This window comes from Kogia breviceps, chromosome 18, assembly GCF_026419965.1.
Source record: "Kogia breviceps isolate mKogBre1 chromosome 18, mKogBre1 haplotype 1, whole genome shotgun sequence".
Taxonomy (NCBI): Eukaryota; Metazoa; Chordata; class Mammalia; order Artiodactyla; family Physeteridae; genus Kogia; species Kogia breviceps.
This window is the reverse complement of record NC_081327.1, coordinates 51983075-52005509: the sequence shown is the minus strand read 5'-3', so window position 1 is coordinate 52005509 and position 22435 is coordinate 51983075. Positions and strand designations below refer to the sequence as shown.

The 22435-nt window shown below is 53.0% G+C and overlaps 1 protein-coding gene across 1 annotated transcript in view; it reads right to left on the bottom strand.

The window, feature by feature from the left end:
* The window catches only part of PLCG2 (phospholipase C gamma 2), a 157863-nt gene that overhangs the window by 49451 nt on the left and 85977 nt on the right, over positions 1 to 22435 (bottom strand). Inside the window, exons 9-20 of the mRNA XM_059044019.2 lie at positions 21955 to 22027; positions 18194 to 18295; positions 17242 to 17360; positions 15631 to 15716; positions 14110 to 14230; positions 13373 to 13541; positions 9997 to 10101; positions 8352 to 8441; positions 7544 to 7719; positions 6237 to 6437; positions 4445 to 4564; positions 1132 to 1312 (exon numbers count right to left, since the gene is read on the bottom strand). Of these exons, the coding sequence (XP_058900002.1) occupies positions 1132 to 1312; positions 4445 to 4564; positions 6237 to 6437; positions 7544 to 7719; positions 8352 to 8441; positions 9997 to 10101; positions 13373 to 13541; positions 14110 to 14230; positions 15631 to 15716; positions 17242 to 17360; positions 18194 to 18295; positions 21955 to 22027 (1543 nt within the window). The remainder of the gene's footprint in view (positions 1 to 1131; positions 1313 to 4444; positions 4565 to 6236; positions 6438 to 7543; positions 7720 to 8351; positions 8442 to 9996; positions 10102 to 13372; positions 13542 to 14109; positions 14231 to 15630; positions 15717 to 17241; positions 17361 to 18193; positions 18296 to 21954; positions 22028 to 22435) is intronic.

The following is a 22435-nucleotide window of genomic DNA, read 5'->3' as shown; positions in this document are numbered from 1 at the left end:
ATTCACACCACAGAAATTGGCAAAGGCCACAAACCAGGGCTTCGTTTCACAGAGAGGTGGGTAACCCCCCCCCCCCCCAGCACACACTGAATATCCCTCCTGCCCTTCCTCTGCCTCCCTCGCTCGCCTGTAGCCCCACCGGCCACATTTCTGTCTCGTGCACGCCTGCTCCCCCACCCCCGGAACTGGCCTCCTGCACAGCTTCCCGGCCAATCCGCTCCCTGGGCTCCCTTCTCACCCTCTGCAGGAGGCCTGCTCCCACCTCTGTGGCCCCAATCTAACGAAGTGCCCCATCCCTTAGCACACCATCCTGCTTTCTCTTCTTCATTGTAACTCACCCTGCCCGGTGCGTGCGTGTCACCCAGGTGCCTTTTCTAGAGCCTACATTTCCCAATGGCCGACGGTGTTCCACCATACTCCCAGTATCTAGAACAGCTCCTGGCACATGGTTGGTACACAGTAAATCTCTTTTCGATAAGTTAGTGACTCTGGCTGATAGGAACTGAGACATGATAATCGGATCGGCTGTCTTCTCTGCTCAGAACCCTCCAACGGCTCAGAATAAAAGCCCGTGTCTCACGGTGGCCCTACACCACGCGGTTCTATCCTTATTTAGTTCTGCCCCCGCCCTGGCTCACTCACCAGCCAGAGCAGCTTCCCTTCTGTGCCTTCAGGCATGCTCTCACCTCAGAACCTTTGCTGCACTGGCTGTCCTTTCTTCTTCCTCAGAGCTGCGGGCTCCCTCCTCCCCCTCCTCTTGTGTCTGCCCACACGTCTCCTTGGTCTCCTTGTCAGCGAGATCTTCCCGAGCACCCTTGAGAAGTGCAGCCCCTTCCCCATCACTCTATCCACTTATCCACCTGCTCGGTGCATTTTTCTCCACGGCACTTATCACCCACCAGCTGGATACTTGCTCTGTATATTTTTTAAATTTTCATTTGTTGTCTGTCTCCCCTACACTAGATTGTAAGAGCCCAAGGGCAGGGTCTTTGTCCACGCTGTGCAATTTTGGACGTAGAGCCGTATGGGACAGACCTAAGTGCTCAAGAAAGGTTTGCTGAATGAACAAACAGATGAATTGTAACCTCAGACAAGATATTCCACCAAATCTCGAGTGAGTCAACCACCTACCATATTGTACCGCTCCAGGAGCTCGGGGGTCACGGGGTAGCGCAGTTTCATCTTCCGGTAGAGTGCGTGCTTCTCGTAGTAGCTGACCAGCTCCACGAGGCTCTCGAAGTAGGCGGAGGTGCCCAGCACGAAGTGCCGGCCGTCCCGGTTGATGCGACAGTGCTTCACCTTGCCCCTGGCCCTGGGGGTGGGGAGACCACATGGTGCCGACATCCTGGCAGCCAGATGGTGGCCTTATAAGCCCACCAATTAGAAACAACCTAGTCATCCATCCTAGGGGAGCAAATCAATGAAGAGCACACAGCCCTCCCATGGAATACAATGATGGAGGTCTTTGCAAAACAGATACAGAGGAACCGGTACCTCAGAAGAAACACTTCAGAGTGACTCAACAGCTATAGCTCCTCTTGCCCTTCCCTTCCTCCCCAACTACAGGACTTGACTACAGAGCACCCTAGCGTCCAAATCAGGGCCAGCAAACTATGGCCCACAGATTAAATCCACCCCCCTCCTGGTTTTGTAAATAAAGTTTTATTGATGCACAGCCACGTTCATCTGTTTATGTACTGCCTGTGGCTGCTTTCACTCTGCAACGGCAGAGCTGAGCAGTTGCAACAGAGACCATCTGGCCTGCAAGGCCTAAAATATTTATCCTTTGATCCTTTATAGGAAACATTAGCCCATCTCTACTCGAGAACTCTGGGACTTGATGCCCAAATCCGTAAATCTTATCTTTAGTGGTCCAACTAGTGCACAAATGGAATTTTTTTCCAAAAGGGGAAACAAATCTTTTATTTCCTCACCTATTTGAAACAAGAGGCAGAAAAACATCCAAAAGAGAATAGAATCCTCAGTCTTACTAGCTTTTATCAGCAAGAATAGAAATACCTGTGAAAGTAAGTTTGACCCTAACTTTACAGCCAAGAGCATCTTTAAAACTGCAACAGAAATAGTTACTATGCTCAAACTACTTATCCTTTAAAAATTTTGCACCTTATCAGACATTTTTTACTGTTTTAAAAAATACATCCCGTTAAGCCATTTCTTCCAAAACTGCTATTTAAAAAAAAAAAAATACTGGGAGACTACTTCTTTAGTAGCTTACATGCAATGATATTTTATTAAATATTTATTTTAAAAAAGAAAAGAAATACTGCTGAGTAAATAAAACAAGTTGCAGAATGAAACTATAGTATGACCCTATTTGTATTGTTTTTAAATGGAACACAATACCACTAACAGAATGGCGCTCTATCTTTTCCACAGGGACGTACATATGGATGTAAAAAACTTTTTTTTGAGTCTTGACGGAGACACACCAGTTACAAAACTGTGCTTTCTACCAAAACAAAGATTGAGATGGCAAAGACCATAGGGGGCTTTAGCTTTCACTGCGGTATCTTAATTTTTTATAAGGCTAATAATATACTTAGGTAGTTAAAAATTCATTTTTAAACTTTATACAAAAGCTCCACAGGGCAGGGAGGCTCTGGGGAACTGAGGTTAAGAGCGTCAGTCAGGTTCTGGCTCCTTCCCCAGGTAACCTCCCTGAGCCTCAGTTTCATCATCCACAGATCTGGGAATGCATAGCTTCTGTCTCAAGGTGTCAGGACCGCTGTCCGTTAGGTAACCCAGGGTAAGCCCTTTGCAATGTGTCTGGCACCCGGAAGAAACTAAAGAAGTGGATGGGTGGGAAAATATGAACAGCCAAGCCAAAACTTCCCTGGGAGACAGAGCAATCAGAAGGGGAGAACAGGGCTGGAGTATGAGCTGTGCTTTCCAGCCTCCCGGGGGGTGTTGCTATGAGCCAGTGAACACCAACGCCTGCGGTCTTAGCTTCGCCATGAAGCCCCTCAACCCACTGAGGGACGCCTCCCACCAGTCACGCCCAGACAACAACCTCGTCCCTTTGCGTGGATTTGAAAGCAGACACTTCCCTCCTGTGGAAATCTATACAGAAGGTCAATCTGTGTTCCCAGAGCCTAGAACGGCGCCTGGTACAGAAGAAGTACCCCACAAATATGTGGGGGGAGGGGGGAAGGAAGGAGGGGAGTCACTTGTAAGTCCTGTGATGACATCTCTCATCCCCACCGGACCACTGGCCTCACGAGAGCAAGGGCTGGGCTGTTTTTATCACTCCTGCATTTCTAGACCTGACACATAGCAGGTGCTTATCAAACATTTATTGATTCCTAAAAAAAGAAAACCTCCAGCTCTCAGGGTGCCTCCAATCTCATGGGGAGGACAGATGTGCAAGCAGAACACGGTGGATGTATATAAGCTGAGTATCAATCAGGGAGCCCCCGCTTCAGCCATGCTTTTCCAGTGACCCCAACCTCATCGCCAGCTTGAAGGTGCCCAATCAGAATCAAGTTACCGGGCTGAAGCAGGGGCCAGTGGGAGTACCTCACAGGACTCATCCTCTCTGTGGACACTGTCCCGGCACCTCAAGGTAAAGTGAGAACAAAGCCAATGGAGGGGCTTCCCTGGTGGCGCAGTGGTTGAGAGTCCGCCTGCCGATGCAGGGGACACGGGTTCGTGCCCCGGTCTGGGAAGATCTCACGTGCCGCCGAGCGGCTGGGCCCGTGAGCCGTGGCCGCTGAGCCTGCGCGTCCGGAGCCTGTGCTCCGCAACGGGAGAGGCCACAGCAGTGAGAGGCCCGAGTACCACAAAAAAAAAAAAAAAAAAAAAAAAGAATACGCAAGGAAACCCTGAAAATGGGGAGATGGAAGGAAAGTATGACGAACTGGGTCTGAACCTCCCTCACATTGCTTCTGGTAGAAACTGGAGGAACTGGGCATCTTGGGGTAGCATTAACGTAGAGAACCACAGTCCTAGAAATGGTTGGTCCGTACGACCTTCCCACTGGCAGTGGGGTGTCAGCTGTGGGAGGGAGGAAACAAGATCTACAACATCAGCCATCTGGGTTGCCAGGGCTGCCTGGGCTCGAATTCCAGCTCCACCGCTCACAGACTGTATGTTTCGAGCAGGTTATCTAATCTGCCTGTGCCTCAGTTTCCTCCTCTGAAAAGGAGGGGTCACGGTCATGCTCACCCCGCAGAGTTGCTGGAGGAGGAGACGAATGAATGTAAAGCTCGGTGCTCCTGAGGACACAGGCCGGTGCCCAGCACGCTGAAAGCACACATCAGTGTCGTCCGCTTTCGCTCTTTACCACTTTCATCGCCGTGGTTGCCACCCTGGGCGGAGGACTCAGAGCTCAGCCTCCACCTGCAGTTCCCCCTTCGCTCTCCGCACCTGCCCTTCCCGAGCCGTCTCTGCAGAGCACACAGGGGGCTCCAGGCCGTGCACCTACCTGAAGGTGATGGCGTAGGAGTCGGTACCTTCCCGCTTCCGGATCAGGAAGGCCCCGTCCCGGGGAACCCTCATCAGCATGTCCTCCGCTTCTCCACGGCTCAGCCTGTCGTAGTACCACCTGCAGCACAGGGCCGGGAAAAGGGCCAAGGGAGAGGCCGCTGAGACCGGCAGCGGAGGAGGAGACGGTGGGCTCCCGGGACGCCTGACACACGGCCCTGGAACCCCCCACGGAAATTACACAGCGGCCTCCTCACCCGAAATCACCTCTGAAGACAGCAGTTTTTAAAAAGATCACCAGCATCAAAAACTCTAGAAACGGTAAATGCTGGAGAGGGTGTGGAGAAAAGGGAACCCTCTTGCACTGCTGGTGGGAATGTAAATTGATACAGCCATTATGGAGAACAGTATGGGGGTGCCTTAAAAAACTACAAATAGAATTACCATACGACCCAGCAATCCCACGACTGGGCATATACCCTGAGAAAAGCATAATTCAAAAAGAGTCATGTACCACAATGTTCACTGCAGCTCTATTTACAATAGCCAGGACATGGAAGCAGCCTAAGTGTCCATCGACAGATGAATGGATAAAGACGATGTGGCACATATAGACAATGGAATATTACTCAGCCATAAAAAGAAATGAAACTGAGTTATTTGTAATGAGGTGGATAGACCTGGAGTCTGTCATACAGAGTGAAGTAAGTCAGAAGGAGAAAAACAAATACTGTACGCTAACACATATATATGGACTCTAAGAAAAAAAAAATGTCATGAAGAGATTAGTGGTAGGATGGGAATAAAACACAGACCTACTGGAGCATGGACTTGAGGATATGGGGAGGGGGAAGGGTAAGCTGTGACGAAGTGAGAGAGTGGCAGGGACATATATACACTACCAAACGTAGGGTGGATAGCTAGTGGGAAGCAGCCGCACAGCACAGGGAGATCAGCTCGGTGCTTTGTGACCACCTAGAGGGGTGGGATAGGGAGGGTGGGAGGGAGGGAGACGCAAGAGGGAGGAGATATGGGGACATATGTATATGTATAACTGATTCACTTTGTTGTAAAGGAAAAACTAACACATTATTGTAAAACACTTATACTCCAATAAAGATGTTTTAAAAAATTAATTACTTAATTAATTAATTTTTAAAAAAAATCACCCGGACACAGTTTGGGTGAAGCGTTCATGTAGTGGGTCAGCTTGGAGCCTAAGCGAATAAATCAACTGACATCTTTACCCACCCGACTCAAGCATCAGAGGGCGCCGCACTCGCCACAGTGTCTCAGAACATCTGAGGCAGAAAAGACAGGGACTAGGGTTTTAGGTTGTTTTTAAAGATGTGGAAGAGCAAAATTTATGGCAATCCATTTGAATTTGGACAAGAAAATGTGCATTTGAGCAGCCCTCTGCTTAAAAATTACTCTTTTCTTGTCACAACCAGCTAACCCTTTGCAAGGCCTGATACTCCTTTTACAACTATTTTTTCGCTTTCAAACCAAGAGGAATGAGCTTGGACAGAAATCGGTTAACACCAGGCCAAAACTATCTCTGAAAATCAAAGCTCAAGACCTCAGGACCCCGAAGATAAAGGAGAAGAAAGGAAAGGAGGGGACAGAGAAACAGGCCGTCGGTAACCGGACAGCGGCCGCGCTGGGGAACTGCGAGAGACCCCGGCGGGCCCGGGTGAGGCGGCTCGCGGGAACCTGGGCGCCAGCGCACCCTCCAGGCTGGGGTTTCTGATCCGTGAACGCGGTCGCGCCCCCAGAGCACAGGGCACACGTACGGCTTCGACTCGTGCGGGCTGGGGTTGGGAACCGGGTCGGTGAGGCGGAGCTCGAACTCGGCGCAGCGCAGGTGCGTCTCGCTGTAGTGCTGGACGAGGGCGTAGATGCTGGTGAACATGAGGTTGTCAGTCAGGTAATACTTCAGGGTCCCGCCCTCCACGGTGGAGCGGATCCGGCAGTGCTGGACGCGGCCCGACCGCCTGCCGGGAGAGGGACCACGTCAGAGCCCAGGCCCGGCCGGCTGGCCCTGCCCGCAGCCGGCGCGGCAGAGAGCACAGCTGGGCCACAGCTGCAGCCGGGGCCCCCAGGGGTGGACGCTACGTGTGGCCACACGAGCCTCCCTCTGCTCTGAGCACCCGCCCGGCGCTTTCACACAAGTTGATCCTTGGGGCTGGATTCCAGACCATCCTACCTACTTCCTCTACCCGCTGTCCCCTTTCACCTACGTTAACTGTTCCCCTGGAGCCAGACGGCCTAGGTTCCAATCCTGACTCTGCCACTGAGGAGCTAAGTGACCGTGAACAAGTGACCTGTCCTCTCTGAGCCTCCCTATTATTACCCTAGTGGTCCAACAAGGACAGTGATAGAATCCTCCTCACGGAGATGTCCTGAGGATGAAACGAGATCACACACAGGATGTGCTCGGAACGCTGCCTGGTACGTGGTAAGCATCTTACAGGCGTTAGCTGTTGCGATTATTTGTATGTTGTTAATATTAGAACTTTGATCCTTCGGGTCTCAATTTAAACACCACTTCTTTCAGGAAGTCTTCCTGGATTATTCTCCCAACATCACACTAGACCCCTCTCTTACAGACTTTCATGACGTCTTGCGCTTTTCTCACTGCGCTTGTCACAACGAGAATTACGTATCATTTGCCTGACTCCTTTTTCACCGTTCATCCCCCTCCTGAAACTCTAATCTCCATCAGGACAAGGACCCTGTCTGTCTGTCACCGCTAAGTCACTGTGCCTAGCACAGAGCAAGTACCCAATAAATAAATATCTTTTCATGAATTCAAGCACGGATGACTGAGTGAGTGAATGAGCAAGCTCTCTGTAGCCTCACCCACAGTTCCGTAAGGCCACTTTACAATTTTAAATATTGCACTGAAATATCGCCAATCTTGTGGACTGAGCTTGGGGGCCCTCATCCAAGTCTTGCCCCACACAGCTCACTGAATAAAGTCTGGGTTTCCAGCCCAGCCCCACCCAAGTGTGGCCTGAGCTGGCACCACTTGCCTCACGGCGCCCCATCCCACCAGCGGCGAGGAGAAGGCGCGTGCCCCGGCGAAGAGGGCCATTACCAGAAGGACAGGGTGTAGTCATTGGGGTAGGTCTCGCTCTCCCGCACCAAGAAGGTCCCATCCTTGCCCCCCGTCTCGGCGCAGTACTCCTGCAGCAGCTTCTCGGCACTTGTCCTCTTCTCCACCTTCTTGTGGAACCACTTCTCCCCAAAATGCAGCTCCGTGGGGGCTATATCCTGGGCCGCAAAGAGAGGAGGGGTTTCTGAAAACTCGGACCAGACCCCCAGTATCATCAGACTGGTCCCTCTGTGAATGCGGATTCCTGAATAACAGACTGGACTGGCTAAGAGACCAAGAATGGCCTCAGCTCGCTTTTACCCCGAGAGGTCCGGGAAGCCAGCCTCCACTGCCTTCCCCACCCCCCAGCCACCTACTCCTGACACTTCCCCATTTGTGGTGGCCTCCTGGAGTTCTGAGTCCTGGGATAAGGGGTCCCCAGTACAGCCCTCAACTCTACTGTACAGGAAGTCTGAGAGCCATAATACCCTGGGGGGCTGCACTCAAGAGATAGTATCAAGGATGATCAGCAGCCCAGGGGGAGAGGGCAGGAGAGCCAGGAACCAGGCTAGTGGGTAAGGCTGGACGGAACATCCAAATGTCCCCCATGCTCCCCAGGGAGCACAGGCCAAGCAAGCCTTTCAGAGGGCAGGAAAGACACCTGAACCTCACTGGCTAAGCACATGGGCCAGCCAGCCAATCAGAGAAGAGCCAGGCAAGCCTTGGTACCCAAAGAGGCAGCTCCCTGGACTGAGCATGTGCAGGCATGCCGGCCACAGGATGAGAGGAGCATTTATAGGAGGTCACCTACCGGGGGCTGTTCATCTTCCACAGCCTGTTCAATGTCATCGCTGAAGGACAGCTTGGCATCAGCAATGGCACAGTAGTGCCGAGTCCATTTCTACAAAGTAAAACCAGCGTTAGGGCTTCCCCTGAGTCTCTGCTGCATCAACTCTGAGGCCCAAGGCCCCTCCCTGCCTGGCATCACCCCAGCATTCACTGGGGACTGGCCTTTCCCACTTTTGTAGCCAGTTATGGTGGTTTCACAGAATTCGATCCCCTGTGACAGGTATTTCTTTTAAAACATCTGTTTATCCTGGGGCTCTTTTGGCATTTTCAGGACTTCTTTATTCAGTGTGTCTAAGGGTAGACAGAGGGTAATATCGTATTCCTTTAATTTGAAGCCTTTTACGAACGATGGGATTGTTTTCTGTGTGTGTGCCCTCATCACTGTCTTCTTCTATTTCACCCATTTTTTAAGACTTTCAGGATTTCTCCGCCAGCCTGTCTAGAGACCCTTTCTTCAACGTTTGAATATGACTGAATTCTTTATTTAAATTTCGACCATTTTTAATTTTTATTTCTAGAATAGAAGAACAGGCATGTAAAAATATACTCAAATGCAGAAAGACAAACGTAATATGATACCACTTAATATGTAGAATCTAAAAAATAATGCAAATGACCCTATACACCAGACAGAAGCAGACTCACAGACAGAAAACAAACTTAGGGTTCCCAAAGGGGGAATGTTGGGGGGAGGGATACATGAGGAATGTGGTACTAACAGATACAAAGTACTATACGTAAACCAGATAAGCAGTAAGGATCTACTGTAGAGCACAGGGAACTATATGCAGTATCCTGTAACAGCCCACGATGGAAAAGAATCTGAAATGCATACACATATATAACCGAATCACTTTGCTGTACACCTGAGACTAACACACCATGGTAACTCAAATACACTTCAATCAGTGAATCAATGAATCGATCAATACCTACTCAAATGGACTGCCGTGTTAGGTTATGGGATATGAGAAGTGGCATTAACATTCAAAATACCTCATTCCCATCAAAAAATAATGTTTCCTTAGGACTCCCCTGGCGGTCCAGTGGTTAGGACTCTGTGCTTCCACTGCAGGGGTCCCGGGTTGGATCCCTGGTCAGGGGAACTAAGATCCTGCAAGCCATGTGGCTCGGCCAAAAATAACAGTAATAATGTTTCCAGTGGAGCTGTCGCAGACTGGAGGACACTAAGGAGTTAGGACAACTAATTGCATTATCCCATCCTAGACTGCATCCTGGGTCAGGGAGAGGACATTAGTGGACAAACAGGAATAAATAAAGTCCACAGATGAGTTGGTCGCATTGTGCCCAGTGTTCAATTCACCGTTATGATCATTATTCTCTGGCTACAGAGGATGTTACTATTCGGGGAAACGGGGTGAAGGATGTATGAGAACTCTCTGTGCTCGTATGTGTGTGAGAATCGAGAGTGTGTTACACTGAATATAAAACTACTTCAAAATAAAACAACTAATAATGCAAAAGAAAAACAGTTTCCTTAAAATGACAAATTCACTTGGCACACAAGTGAGACAAGAACCCTCCCGGAGCTCTCCAGCAGGTCACGACACATTCAGGGCTCTGAGAAGGGGCGTGAGAAGACGCACCTGGTCGATGGAATCCCACATGTACAGCTCGCCCTGCTGCTTGTGTTCATCTTTCTTGTCCTCCATGTTGACGTCCACGTCGCCTCGGGGGCCCAGCTTCTTATGCTGAGGGGAAAAGTACACAAAGCCTGTCTCCCTGAGACCCAGGTTAGGGTCTGTGAGCCAGCAAACGTCCATCCACGTCAGCCAAGCATCCACCGGCTCGTCCCACCGCAGGGCCTTTGCACTGTCTGTTCTCCCTGCCTGGCTGCTCTCTCACTACACTGCGCTCTGTGCTCGGCGTCACCTCCTCAGAGGAGCTCCCCTAAAAATCGCCCGCCCTCCCCTTCCCACCCCTGTCACTCTCTAGCCCCTGGTAGTTCATCTACACGCTCTTTAGCCCAAGTGTATCTGTGTATCTTCTGTCTGTCTTCCCTGCTAGATTCTAAGCCCCAAGAGGGCAGGGACTTTGTTTTGTTCCCTGTTGAACCTCCTGCACTAGCTTAGCAGAGAGTGCTCGATAAATATTCAGTGAGTCAATGAGGTGCCCGCATTTCTCCAGCACACAGAGGGCAAGGCAAGATCACAGCCAGTCCATGGGCACAGGCTGTGCAGGGCAGTGGAAGGCACACTGGGGAGGTAGATTTAGAAGACCTGGGTGCAAACAGCGCCGCTGCTGCTTTATCGGCTGTGTGACCCTGAGCAGGTGGCCACGCCTCTCTGAACCTCTCATGTCTCATCTGCAAGACTAAGAGGATGATTACGACAACGTCCGCCTGGGCGAGTTCACTGACCGTCCACGTGGACTAGCCTTGCTAAGTCCCAGTTGTGGTGACCTGGTGGAGGGAGCTCAGGATTGGGAGTCAGACCTGGGCTTGAATTCGGGGCCTATCACCTTCCTCGCTGTGTGGCCTTGGCTGCATGACAATCTGTCTCAGTAACTTCCTGTAAAATGGGGGTAACAGGGACTTCCCTGGTGGCCCAGTGGCTAAGACTCCGCACTCTCGACGCAGGGGGCCTGGGTTCGATCCCCGGTCAGGGAGCTAGATCCCACACGCCACAGCTAAGAGTTCTCCTGGTGTGACTTAAGATCCCGCATGCCGCAACTAAAGATCCCGCATGCCGCAACTAAAGATCCCGCATGCCGCAACAAAGACCCAGCGCAGCCAAAATAAATTTTTTAAAAATGGGGGTAACATAGCCCCCCTGTCCCGTAAGGCAATGGGCGTGTAGGATACCTATAAATAGTGCAGCACGACATACATGGTCCATTTTGTTCCATCTTTGGAAGGAACTAACTGTGTAACCTCAGCTGAGTCAACCTCTAGACCTCAGGGTCCTCACCTGTCAGGTGGGCTGGGGGCCCGGGATTATCCGTCCTGCGGGGCTGCCGTGAGACTGAATAACACTGAGGACCGTGCCCAGCCCAGGGTGTGGCGCTCAGTGATCACGTCACGAATGCTACTTCCACCCCTTTTCCCTGAACTTGAAAGGGCTGAACCAAGAGGTACCACAGGTGGGGCAGTGAGAACTCCAAAGGAGCCTTCACACCCTAAAACGGCGCTGGGAAATCGCTGGGGACACGCACGGAGCTGTTCTAACAGAAATGGAGGGAAGCCACGGGGAGCCGAGAATAGACGCAACGAGGTTCCCTGAAGGCTGACCGCCAAACCTGAGGAGCCCTGGACACCTCCACCACCTGGCCAAGCCCCTCTGCCTCTCACCCTGCCCTCCTCACGCTAGAAGCTTCCCTGAGCGTCTCAGCGGAACCTGCCCCAGGATCTCAGCCAATTCCTCCAAATATGCTGGTGCTTTGACCCCTGAGGGCGCCAGCCTCCTCCTCTCTGGATGGGCCTCAGCCAAAGCCCCCTCACAATTTCCTGGCATGTAGGAAATGTCCCCAATGCATCTTAGGGCTCCAGTGACAATCTAGGGAACATACCGCGCGTTCACACTACGCCACCTTCATGGATGTCACTCCCCGAAGCCGGAGGGCCCTCTCCCTTCTCTGCCTAGTAAATCCCTGTCTGTCCTTCCTACGAACCTGCCAGCGGTCACTGAAACCCACGCTGCTCCTTCCGCCGATGGCCGCCCAGCTAGAGTCAGCCCTGCAGACGGCGTGGTCACGTGACTAAGTTCTCACGCACTGGACACAACAGCCCGGGACTGTGCAACTGCTGTCCCACCTGCTTACAGAAATCACTCGCCCTGGACCCCACACACTCCCGTTTCTACGAGCTGGAGCTCCATGTGCCTTGCAACCCAGCATGGACCACACACAAGGACAGTGCCCTAGGGCAGAGCCTTCGCCAGTTCTGTGCCATGGAGCCCCTCTCAAGTCTGGGGAAGGCTACGGATGCCTTTCTCAGAATAATGTTTATAACGCATACAATGAAAAGAGAAACCAATTATATGGAAATACAGCTACTAAGTAAATAAAAAATACTTGCAATACACTAATACATGTGCTTCTTTATTAACATCTTCCAAAAGATCTACAGGCAGATCTAATAACCATCATGATCTTAAAGTAGTGACGAGCACACATTATCTTGAGATACTGGCAACCACTGCAGAAGTGATATGAAGTTATCCATGATTTCTGCTGGTGACAAAGCCTCAAGCGGCTTGTTGCCAATATTCATAATGGAAGGAAATGTTAAGTTTTACCTACATGTGAATAAAGAGGCACCATTTTGGCCCAAAGTTCACAAGCCACCACCTCACAAGTTTTATCTGTGGATTCTCTGGGGGTCTGCAGGACCCCATCGGAAAACCCCTTCCCTGGGACACCGCAGACCAAGAAGAGAAGATCCTGAGTCCCCGGACAACCCCCAGAGCTCAGAACACTGTCCCGCACATCGAGTCTTGAACTTACACAACTGAAGCCACGGTCCATCTGGTCTCTTGACCCTAGTAACACACATGCCCAAATGTCACCCCTCCTGGCATCCGTGGTACAGCCGTCACTCATCCCTCCCCACAGCCACCCATCGCCCCCGCCGCACGCAGCCCCCTGGGGCAACTGTTCGCTTCCAGCCCACCCCCCACGCAGGAACAGAGCCTGAGTCGCTGAACAGCCCCAGCTCCTCACGAGGGCCTGACGCAGAGCGGGACGTGGTGAAGATTTGCCAAAACAAATGCACGGAAGTGAGTGAACGCTTCTGGGGCACCTGCCGTGGGACGGGGCAGTTCCAAGCGCTCTGCACACGTCCCTCCGCGTTACGCTCGCGGCGCACGAACAACGTGGGTTCTATCGTGGACCCCCGGACCGCGAGGACGCAGAGGCAGCGGGAGGTGAAGCGACCTGGCCCGGGTCAGGCGTGAGGTTAGCGAGGAGACGGGGGAGCCCGTGCCCCCAGCTCTCCCCACGGGAGCCACAGCCCCGGGCCACTACCTTGATGATGATCTTCTCCCGCAGCTGGCTGGGCGACGGCAGCTGGTCGGCACTGGCCTCCGTGGGCTTGGTCAGCAGCAGGTCGCCGAATGCCTCCCTGAACACCCGGGCCATGTGGCGCTGTTGCTCCACGCAGCAGTGCTCCTCGATGGACAGGATCACGGGGAAGCTGCAGGCGGGCGGCGGCGGGAGGGGCGCTCAGCAGGGGCCACGGAGGCCGCCCGCAGGGCTGCCCAGCCCAGCCTCCGGGACCAGGCTGTGCCCTGTGCTCCTGACCTACGGGGACGCCAGCACTCAGCCGGGGCTTCTCGGCGGTGACTCTGGCCAGGATGGAGCCCGGGGTGGCGGGGGGGGGCGGGGGCGGGGGGCTGTCTGTGTCGCTATGTGGGGTACACACGTGTGTCTGTACGTGGAGAATGTACATCTGATCGTGTGTCTGCGGAGGGGGTGTCTGCGTGTCTCTGTGTTCCAGGGGTGTCCTATGCGGGTGGTGCCTCTGCTGTGAGCATCTGTGTGGGATGTGCGTGAACGCACGTGCGTCTGCGCTGGGGGGAAGCGGGCGTCTGCATCCATCGTGGGGAGACTGCCCGTGTCTGTGGGAGGGTGTCTCTGAGTGTGTGTGTGTCCACGTGGGGTGTGTCTGCAGGGGAGGTATGTTTGTGTGTGTGTCAGTCCACCCAACCCTAGCTGCCGTCCCCTTAAAGGTGAACCACCAGGAAGGAAATCAGCCAACCGACCTCGAGGTGACAAAGGCATGGTCTTTGATGGCCTGCACGACGTCATCAAACTTGATCTTGGTGGTCCGCGTCCAGCCGTGGTAGATGATGGGCTTCCCGTCGGGCCCGTCCCAGCAGTCCACTGAGGGCAGAGACATGCAGCCTCAGCACCCGCGCCTCCCTAGTCCACTGAGGGCGGCCACACTGCCCGGGTGACGACAGTGCCACCAGCCCCGGCCCCTGCACTGGCTCGGCCACCAGGACCCCGGGGCCACACCCGACATCGCCCTCAGCGGCCACGAACACGAGGACACGTGTTACCTATGTGGTTACAGGAAGATTTTAGTCGTCTAATTAAAGGTCCCTCTGTCCAAAAGAAACGAAATGTTTCTTTTCTTTTTTTTTTTTTTTTTTTTTTTGTGGTACGCGGGCCTCTCACTGTTGTAGCCTCTCCCGTTGCGGAGCACAGGCTCTGGACGCGCAGGCTCAGCGGCCACGGCTCACGGGCCCAGCCGCTCCGCGGCACGTGGGATCTTCCCGGACCGGGGCACGAACCCGTGTCCCCTGCATCGGCAGGCGGACTCTCAACCACTGCGCCACCAGGGAAGCCCGAAATGTTTCTTTTTTAACAAGAGATTTATCATGTGTTTTATCTTCTGATTTGACTTGTCTAAACCTTGGCTTGCTTTTTCTGCCAGCGGAAAGAATACAGAGCAATGGGAAATTTATTTTTAAAGATTCATGGTAAAATATTCAGACCGAACCAGGTTATGCAGAAGGTGAGCATCCCCGATATTTTTGACCCCCAGAGGGAAGAGGAGCTGACAGTTTCAAACTTGATTTTTTCACATTTGCTTTTTCCTAAGGGGGGGAAAAGGCAAAAATTAAGCGACACTCTGTAGGAATAACTGCCATTAAGGTCTGATACTGTGACGAACGCTTTTGATCCAACTGGAGCCGACATCAGTGGTTTGTGCCTCCTCTCAGCCCAGTACAGCCATGAGCCTCTGGCGCTGAGTCGGGCCGGGGGCGAAGGGCGGGGGGACGGGAGGAAGGACCAGCCCCCCCGCCACGTCCAGGGCCTGGAATCACCTCTGCCGGGGTGGCTGTGAGCAACTGGAGCCAGAAGAGTCAGGGCGGCGGCCGTGGCAGGGCCCTTGCTAAAGCACGCAGGAAGTCTGCTGCCTCGAACACAGCAGCCCAGAAAGAAGCCGAGGGACAGGAGGACAGTAAGGCCGTCCTGGCTACTGGCCTCCCAGCCCCTCCACTGCATCCGGACACTTTCTGGAGCCCAAGGTGCTGTGGCTCCAGCCTGGCCCGGCTCAACACGACTCCGCATCGTGGCGACCTTCTCTTCCGGGAAAAGGGCCCCGGCTAGTGGCCGCGTGGCTCACCCCAGATGCTACGGGCACCTGGGTTCTCCCTCCATCTGTCCCGTGCATCCCCACCACTCGGGCCTCCAAACGAACAAAGCGTCCAGCAACAACACGGCCAGTCGCAGCCCGCCGTCCGCGTGGCCGCCAGCGCGAAGCGGGTACTCACGCTCAATGCAGCGGCAGCCCATCCGCAGACAGCGGATATAGGCCTCCGGGGACGACTCACTCCGAAGCTGGTCACCCGTGAGGTACCTGGACGAGAGGAGGCGGGCGGCTGTGTAGGAGCAGGCCTGCAGCTCAGGGCATCCCCGGGGAACTTCTCGGCGCGAGCTCCCAAAGGCCTGGGTTCTTCCTGTCTACAGGGAGAACTGTAGGATCCCCCATCCAGGATCCGGGCCAGACACACGCAGCCGTGTGGCTGAGCCAGTCACGGACTCAGGCCGTGATCGTGGGCCATGAAGGAGAACCACCCCGGCAATCCAAGTGTGGGCTCAAGAACGTGCCTTCTCTCGAGGAGAATTCGGTCAAAGGGTGTCAAGCGGGAGACGGACGTATGATGATAAATTAACAACCCCCCCTGCCCCGCGGCCGCCCACTAGGCCCTCAGTCTCAACAGGGCAGAGGTCGGCCATCATTCTGATACCAGGGCCCCAGGCCAAGCACAGAACAGACGGTACGTCCACCAAAACGGACGTGAAAATGCCGATTTTTACACTCTCCTCCTCACCACATTCCCCCTTTAAGAGTCTGTGGTGCTCAGCTGTTTTCTGGGTTTGGTAGAACTGACCATTCTAAGACACAAACTCAAACCAACGGACATGGTGGGGAAGAGAGAACCATGAAGTCAGTGTGCCCCGGAAAAGGAAGGTACCTTCCAAAATGCCTGGAGATGAACTTAAGGGCCTTCTCTCCAGCTCCTGCCTGGACTGACACTTGGTAAAGTACGAGCCGACAGCTCTCTGGACGCCCAGGACCCAAGGCCTCCACCCCCTCACCTTACAAAGCAGACTGAGTATCAGAATTTGACAGTAACACCCATTACCCCCTTCCCATCTGCTCTTTTTTGCCATCAGGGCAATCTTCCGAAGATATGCATTTGAGTGTGTTGTTCTCTGGCCTAAAGGCCATCAGTGGCTCCAAATATGCCACTGCCCTCACTCTGACTCCAACGACTCCACTCAAGCTGACCCTCCTGTCCTCCTCTCCTGCTGCTCACCCTCCCAGATGCTACACTCTAGTCTTACTAGAGCCCCCTCAGTTCCTCCTGCCCCTGGACCTTTGCACATGCCGTTCCTCTGTTTGAAACCCTCCTCCTCGCCTCGCCACCTGTTCTTCTCTCACCAACTCCGGCTCATCATTAAGACTCAAAGGAGGCCTTTTCCCCTCCAAGCTCATGAGGACGGGGTTGCTCCTGCCCTTTTCACTGCTGTATCCCCAGCACCCAGCAAGCTCAGGGCCTGGCACAGGGCAAACTCTCAGTCAACATCAGTTCAATGACTAATTCAATTGCTTTCCTGTGACTACTAAGAATGAGATGCCCAAACAGGGCAAACCAGCTTTGTCGACCTGCTTCTTAGGGCCACAGAAGAAGGGTTATTAGTACAAAACCAACTGGGAAAGAGAGATGCATCCCCGCATCCTCCAGCTTTCATACATTCCAATCTGAGCAGCGAGGGCCTGCCCTCTGCCCACACGCTTTGCCAGAGCAGTGCACTTGAGCACCCACCGTAATGCCCTTCACCTGCCTGACCCACTGCAGGCTCGCGGTGAAACTCACGTGTTATGTGATGAGGAGATCCAGTAATGAGACAAGGGGTTGTTCATTTCCTGCACATCCACCACGTCATACTTCTCGTCCCAAATGCTGTTCTCCCGGGAAAACAGGTACGTGAGGAACTAGGAGAGTCACAAACACAAAGAGGGGACCATCATACTAAGGACGGGTGGTGCCGGGTTCTTTTGGGTCTGTGTCAACACGGGGAGATGGTACATGAATAGTCAACAGATGGTCTCCGGACCTCAGTTACCCAAGTTTTCGGTGCAGAAAACTCAGACTGCAATAGGCTGTACCAACACACGTTTCACTGACCTATACAGTATTTACATTTTTAATGTGTATCCTCAAATATTTGAGGCTACAAGAGTATATGCTGCCCATATGTAAGTTTTAAGGCATAATAACATTATGAACATTTGTGAACCGACGTGAGAAACAGAACATGCCAGTATCGTTAACATCAAAAAGGCAGGAAATTTCATATCCCAGTTCCTGACCCCTTAAAAAAATAAAAAAAATCAGAAGATCGAGCGACAGTAGGTAACACTCTGTTTCCTGGGAACCACGGTACATGGGACTGGAGCTCCCCAGTTCCCCCTCACACAGGGCCCAAAGCACCCATTTCCACATCGTGCAAGAGCCTCATAAACCTTGCGATTTCCTTGCTCTGCTTGTAATGGTTAGAGGCTCCCTGGTAGCACACGCCCTCTAGTGACAAAAGCAAAGACCCCACCCAGGCTACGGGATCAAACAGAGGAGGAGAAAAATCAAAGGTTGTGATGGTTCAGGACCTGGAAGGAAAAAAAAAAAGAGTTCTCGACTAAGGGAGCCAGTCTCGGGGCATCTAACAGCAAAGCCCTCCAAGGGAAGAGAACCAGAACCAGAAAATATACCTCGGAGGACAGAGACTTGAATCACAAAGCCATGCCGACAGGACGAGGAGCCCACTTACCTCATCCACAAACAGGAAGGGCTCGGCAGTTTCTCTCATCGTGTCATCAATGAACTTTGTCATCCGCTCACGGACTTTGTTCAGATCCTGAGCCCAAAGCTCCTTAGAATGATAAAGAGAACAAGAAATCATCAGAAAGAGGAACTGCAAAATTCTTTGCCTCTCAGGATCCAGTTTCAGTCGAAGAGACCCAAACATGAACCTATTCTGCATGCATATGCAATCAAGGCCTCACCCTGTGCATGGCAAATACTTTCCCTAAAGCACCAGAGAGTAAACATTTTAGGCTCTGGACCCCAACCACTCAATTCTGCTACTGTCGTGCAAAAGGAGCCACAGACAACAGGCACACAAAGAGCTGTGGCCGCGTTTGTAAATAAAACTTTATTTATAAAAACAGGCAGTGGGCCAGCTTGGGCCCCTGGGTGTAGTCTGCCGACTCCTGCTCTACGCTAGTTCTTTACACGTGTTATCACAAGGAGGCGGGGAGCACAGTTACATCAGACCACTGGGGTTACTGGCCTGGCTGATGCTGGGCGAGTTACACACCTTTTCTGTGCCTCCTCATCCATTACATGGGAATAACGGTATCTACGCACAGAGGCTGTGAGGGGCTGGCTGAAATAGGGGTCTGTGCTTAACACAGCACCCGGTATACAGAAGGTGCTCAAATCACGGCATCGTGTGAGCAATCGTCATCCTCCATGACATCTCGTTTAGTCCAGAGAACTCTGCAGGTCATACACTATCATCGTCATTTTACAGACGAGGAAACAGAAGCTCAGGACATCACATGATGATCCAACTTCACACAGCTAGTAAGCAGGAGAGCTGGGCTTCCAAATAACTGAACTCTGGAAAACGGACACAGAATCAGTCCAGATCACTGAAGCGGTGCCGCTCAGACAACAGTAACGCCTGAAAGATACATGACCGGTTCAAAAACAGCTTCTGCACAGTCTCAGAACTTCGAAAGCCCTTAAGAAAAGGAATATGTAACATCAAGTAACTTTACTGTTTTCTTCTCCAAACCCTAAAACCCCAAATAGTCACAGACAAACGGACGACAACCTGACCCACAGATTCAACTTTGACTCATGTTTTTTCTAGGCTCCAAATCTTCTAAAATCTCTCTCTTCAAGAATCAGAGCGGGGCTTTCCTGGTGGCGCAGTGGTTGAGAGTCCGCCTGCCGATGCAGGGGACACGGGTTGAAGCTCCGGTCTGGGAGGATCCCACGTGCCGCGGAGCAGCTGGGCCCGTGAGCCATGGCCGCTGAGCCTGAGCGTCCAGAGCCCGTGCTCCGCAACGGGAGAGGCCGCGACAGTGAGAGGCCCCCGCTCGCCGCAACTGGAGAAAGCCCTCGCACAGAAACGAAGACCCAACACAGCCAAAAAAAATAAAGAATCATAAAAGCAGATGTGCTACCAGACGTGTGCAATTGGATGGGGAGGGTCAGATGAGGATGTTTTGAAAGAAGCAAAAGCATAAGGGCAGAGATACAAATGAGGTGGGTGCAAATCAACAATAAGCCTTGCTGCTGTTCATCCCTGCAAACCTACTTGGATCAAGGACACCCAATAGCTGGGAGCTGAGGGAGCATCCAGTTCATTTGAATACAGCAGTGATGCAATCCTTGAATACCAGAACATGAAACTTGGATACTTAATGCAAACGCCTTGCCAGCCCTAGATGCCCCCAAAAGGCCAGAAGCTTCCTGCTTCCTTCTCCTAAAAAGCTCTCGCATAAAAAAACACGGGTGCTGGACTTCCCTGGTGTTGCAGTGGTTAAGAATCCGCCTGCCAATGCAGTGGACACGGGCTCTATCCCTGGTCCGGGAAGATGCCACAGGCCGCAGAGCAATAAGCCTGTGCGCCACAACTACTGAGCCTGTGCTCTAGAGCCCATGAGCCACAACTACTGAGCCTGTGCTCTAGGGCCCATGAGCCACAACTACTGAGCCTGTGAGCCACAACTACTGAACCCTGCACACTCTAGAGCCTGTGAGCTGCAACTACTGAACCCGCATGCTACACCTATTGTTATAAAATTACTGAGCACAAGGTGGTGGATTGCAGGATATAAAACTACTTGTCTCCAGGAGTTTAACCGTTTAACTTCAGCGGCTCCCTACAAAACTGAGTCATTCAGCGCACGGAAGAGCACGGCAGAAAAGCAAACAGCCTGTGCCTCCGTCTCTGCTTCACTCTCCTGGCAGCACCGCGCCGCGCACGCAATCGCGCTCAACGTGATACACGGATCGCCCCGCGTTTCACCTGCCCTGGGTCGTAGTCTCAGGCGGGGCAAGGAAGCCTTCTGGTGGTCACTGCCATTCACCCCGCGTGGGGAAAGCGCGACACCCCCCGGCCGTCGGTCAGCGTTCACCACGCACCACAGCGGCTACCAGCTCCGCACCTCGCGCAAGCGTGCGTCTGTGCGCTGTGTTCCCGCCAGCCAATGACATCTGAACGTGGGACGTGTACTGCCTGACGCTAAGAAATTCGCGTTCATTGTGAAAGGTGTAACACGGGTATCATGGCCATGTTTTGTTAAAAAAAAAAAGAGTCCATTTCGTAAGAGAGACACGTGGAAGTATTTTCAAACGGAAGGACGCACAGTCCGGGGTTTACTTTAGAATTTGCCAGCAAAGCAATGAAGAAGGAAGGGAGGGAAGGGAGACACGTGGGTATGGAGATGGAGGAGGGATGAAATTAAAGTGGCAAAATGTTCTTAACTTTGTCATCAGAGGTACAGCGTGGCTTACGATGCCAGCCTGTCTACTTTTGTGTTTGAGACGTTCTATAATACACAGTGTTTTTTTAAAGTAAATGAACTGAATATTACTATGAAAAAGACTATATAGTTATTATGAAAGAGTCTATTTAAAAAAAACTAAGAGAATAAAAGTAAATGAAACTCCAGTGATATAAATAAAAATTTGAAACAGATAGGTGACTACGCATATATATACGTGCTCATACATACACACAAAGATCAAGACCACCTTGTCTAGTTCCCACAATTCTGAGAGGTACGGTTCTCATCCCCACTTAAAGAGGAGGAAAGTGGGGCACAGACAGGTCAAACCACCCGCCCAAGGTCACACAGCTAGGGAGAGGATGTCAGGTTTCTCTCACCCTAACTCAGTTTCTCAGCCGAGGCACTACTGACACGTGGGGTTGGGTAATTCCTTGTTGGGGGGCGGGGGGCCGACCTGTGCGCCTCTGGACGCTGAGCGGCATCCCTGGCCTCTACCCACCAGGTGCCAGTGGCAGCTCTGACTTGAGTCTGCAGCCACGGCCCTGGGCCAGAACCGTCCCCTGGAAAACCACGGGCCACTGGCCAACACAAACTCTGCCTCAGCCCCCCGGCTCGGAGCCCACACGCAAACGTTCCGGGAGACGTGCGCACGTGTCATTTGCTTAAGGACAGCTGTGCCACCTGATCCGCCATCCACCTTAGTCACACCCCCCACGAGTCCGGGAAGGCTTCCTGGGGAAGCAACACCCGAGACGAGCCGGTCGGAAGAGCAGAAGCCAGCAGGTGAGGACACCGTCCGCCTGCCCTGCCGTGTCCCCCTTCCCTTCCGCCAGCTGGGGCCTGGGAAAGGGGCTGGTGCGAGGCCAGTCTGACTCCAGAGTCTAAGCCCCCGAGGCGGCACTGAGCAGGGAGACGACACCTGTTTCACGACGGCAGGTGGCGAGAAGATGAGCACCGCTGGGGCAGCCCCACCCCAGAAGCCCCTGCCCTGCTGTCCTCTCACCTGCTGTTCATGTAAGAGAAACCGCTGGAAGTCGTGCAGGTGAACAGCGGAGGCATCCGGCCGGTCGGTGTTGCTGTCCTCGGGGGAAGGGAGGGTGTTGAGAGAGGGGCGTCCGACAATCGGGGGGCGATCCCAGCCAGCAGGATGGCCACCCAGACACCCTGCCGAGTTCCCCCCGCAGGGCCAGGTGCAGGCTGGCCAACAGGAAGACGAAGGTGACCCAGACGGCATCCCTGACCCAGGAGGATTCGGAGGGGCCCTGACACCAGAACCTGGGAGAACTGGGCCCTGGAATCTACACTCAGGGGCGCCCAGGTGGTCCAGGTGCAAGGGAGAAGGAAGGGGGAGGGCGGGCGGGCACGGACAGGCGTGGACAGCAAATGCCCAGGCAGGGCTGGATGTGGAGAGCGTTTGGGGTAGGTGGTGATGGAGAAATGACTCCAGAGTTGGCGGAGCCCTCGAGGGCTCTCGAGCAGGAGTG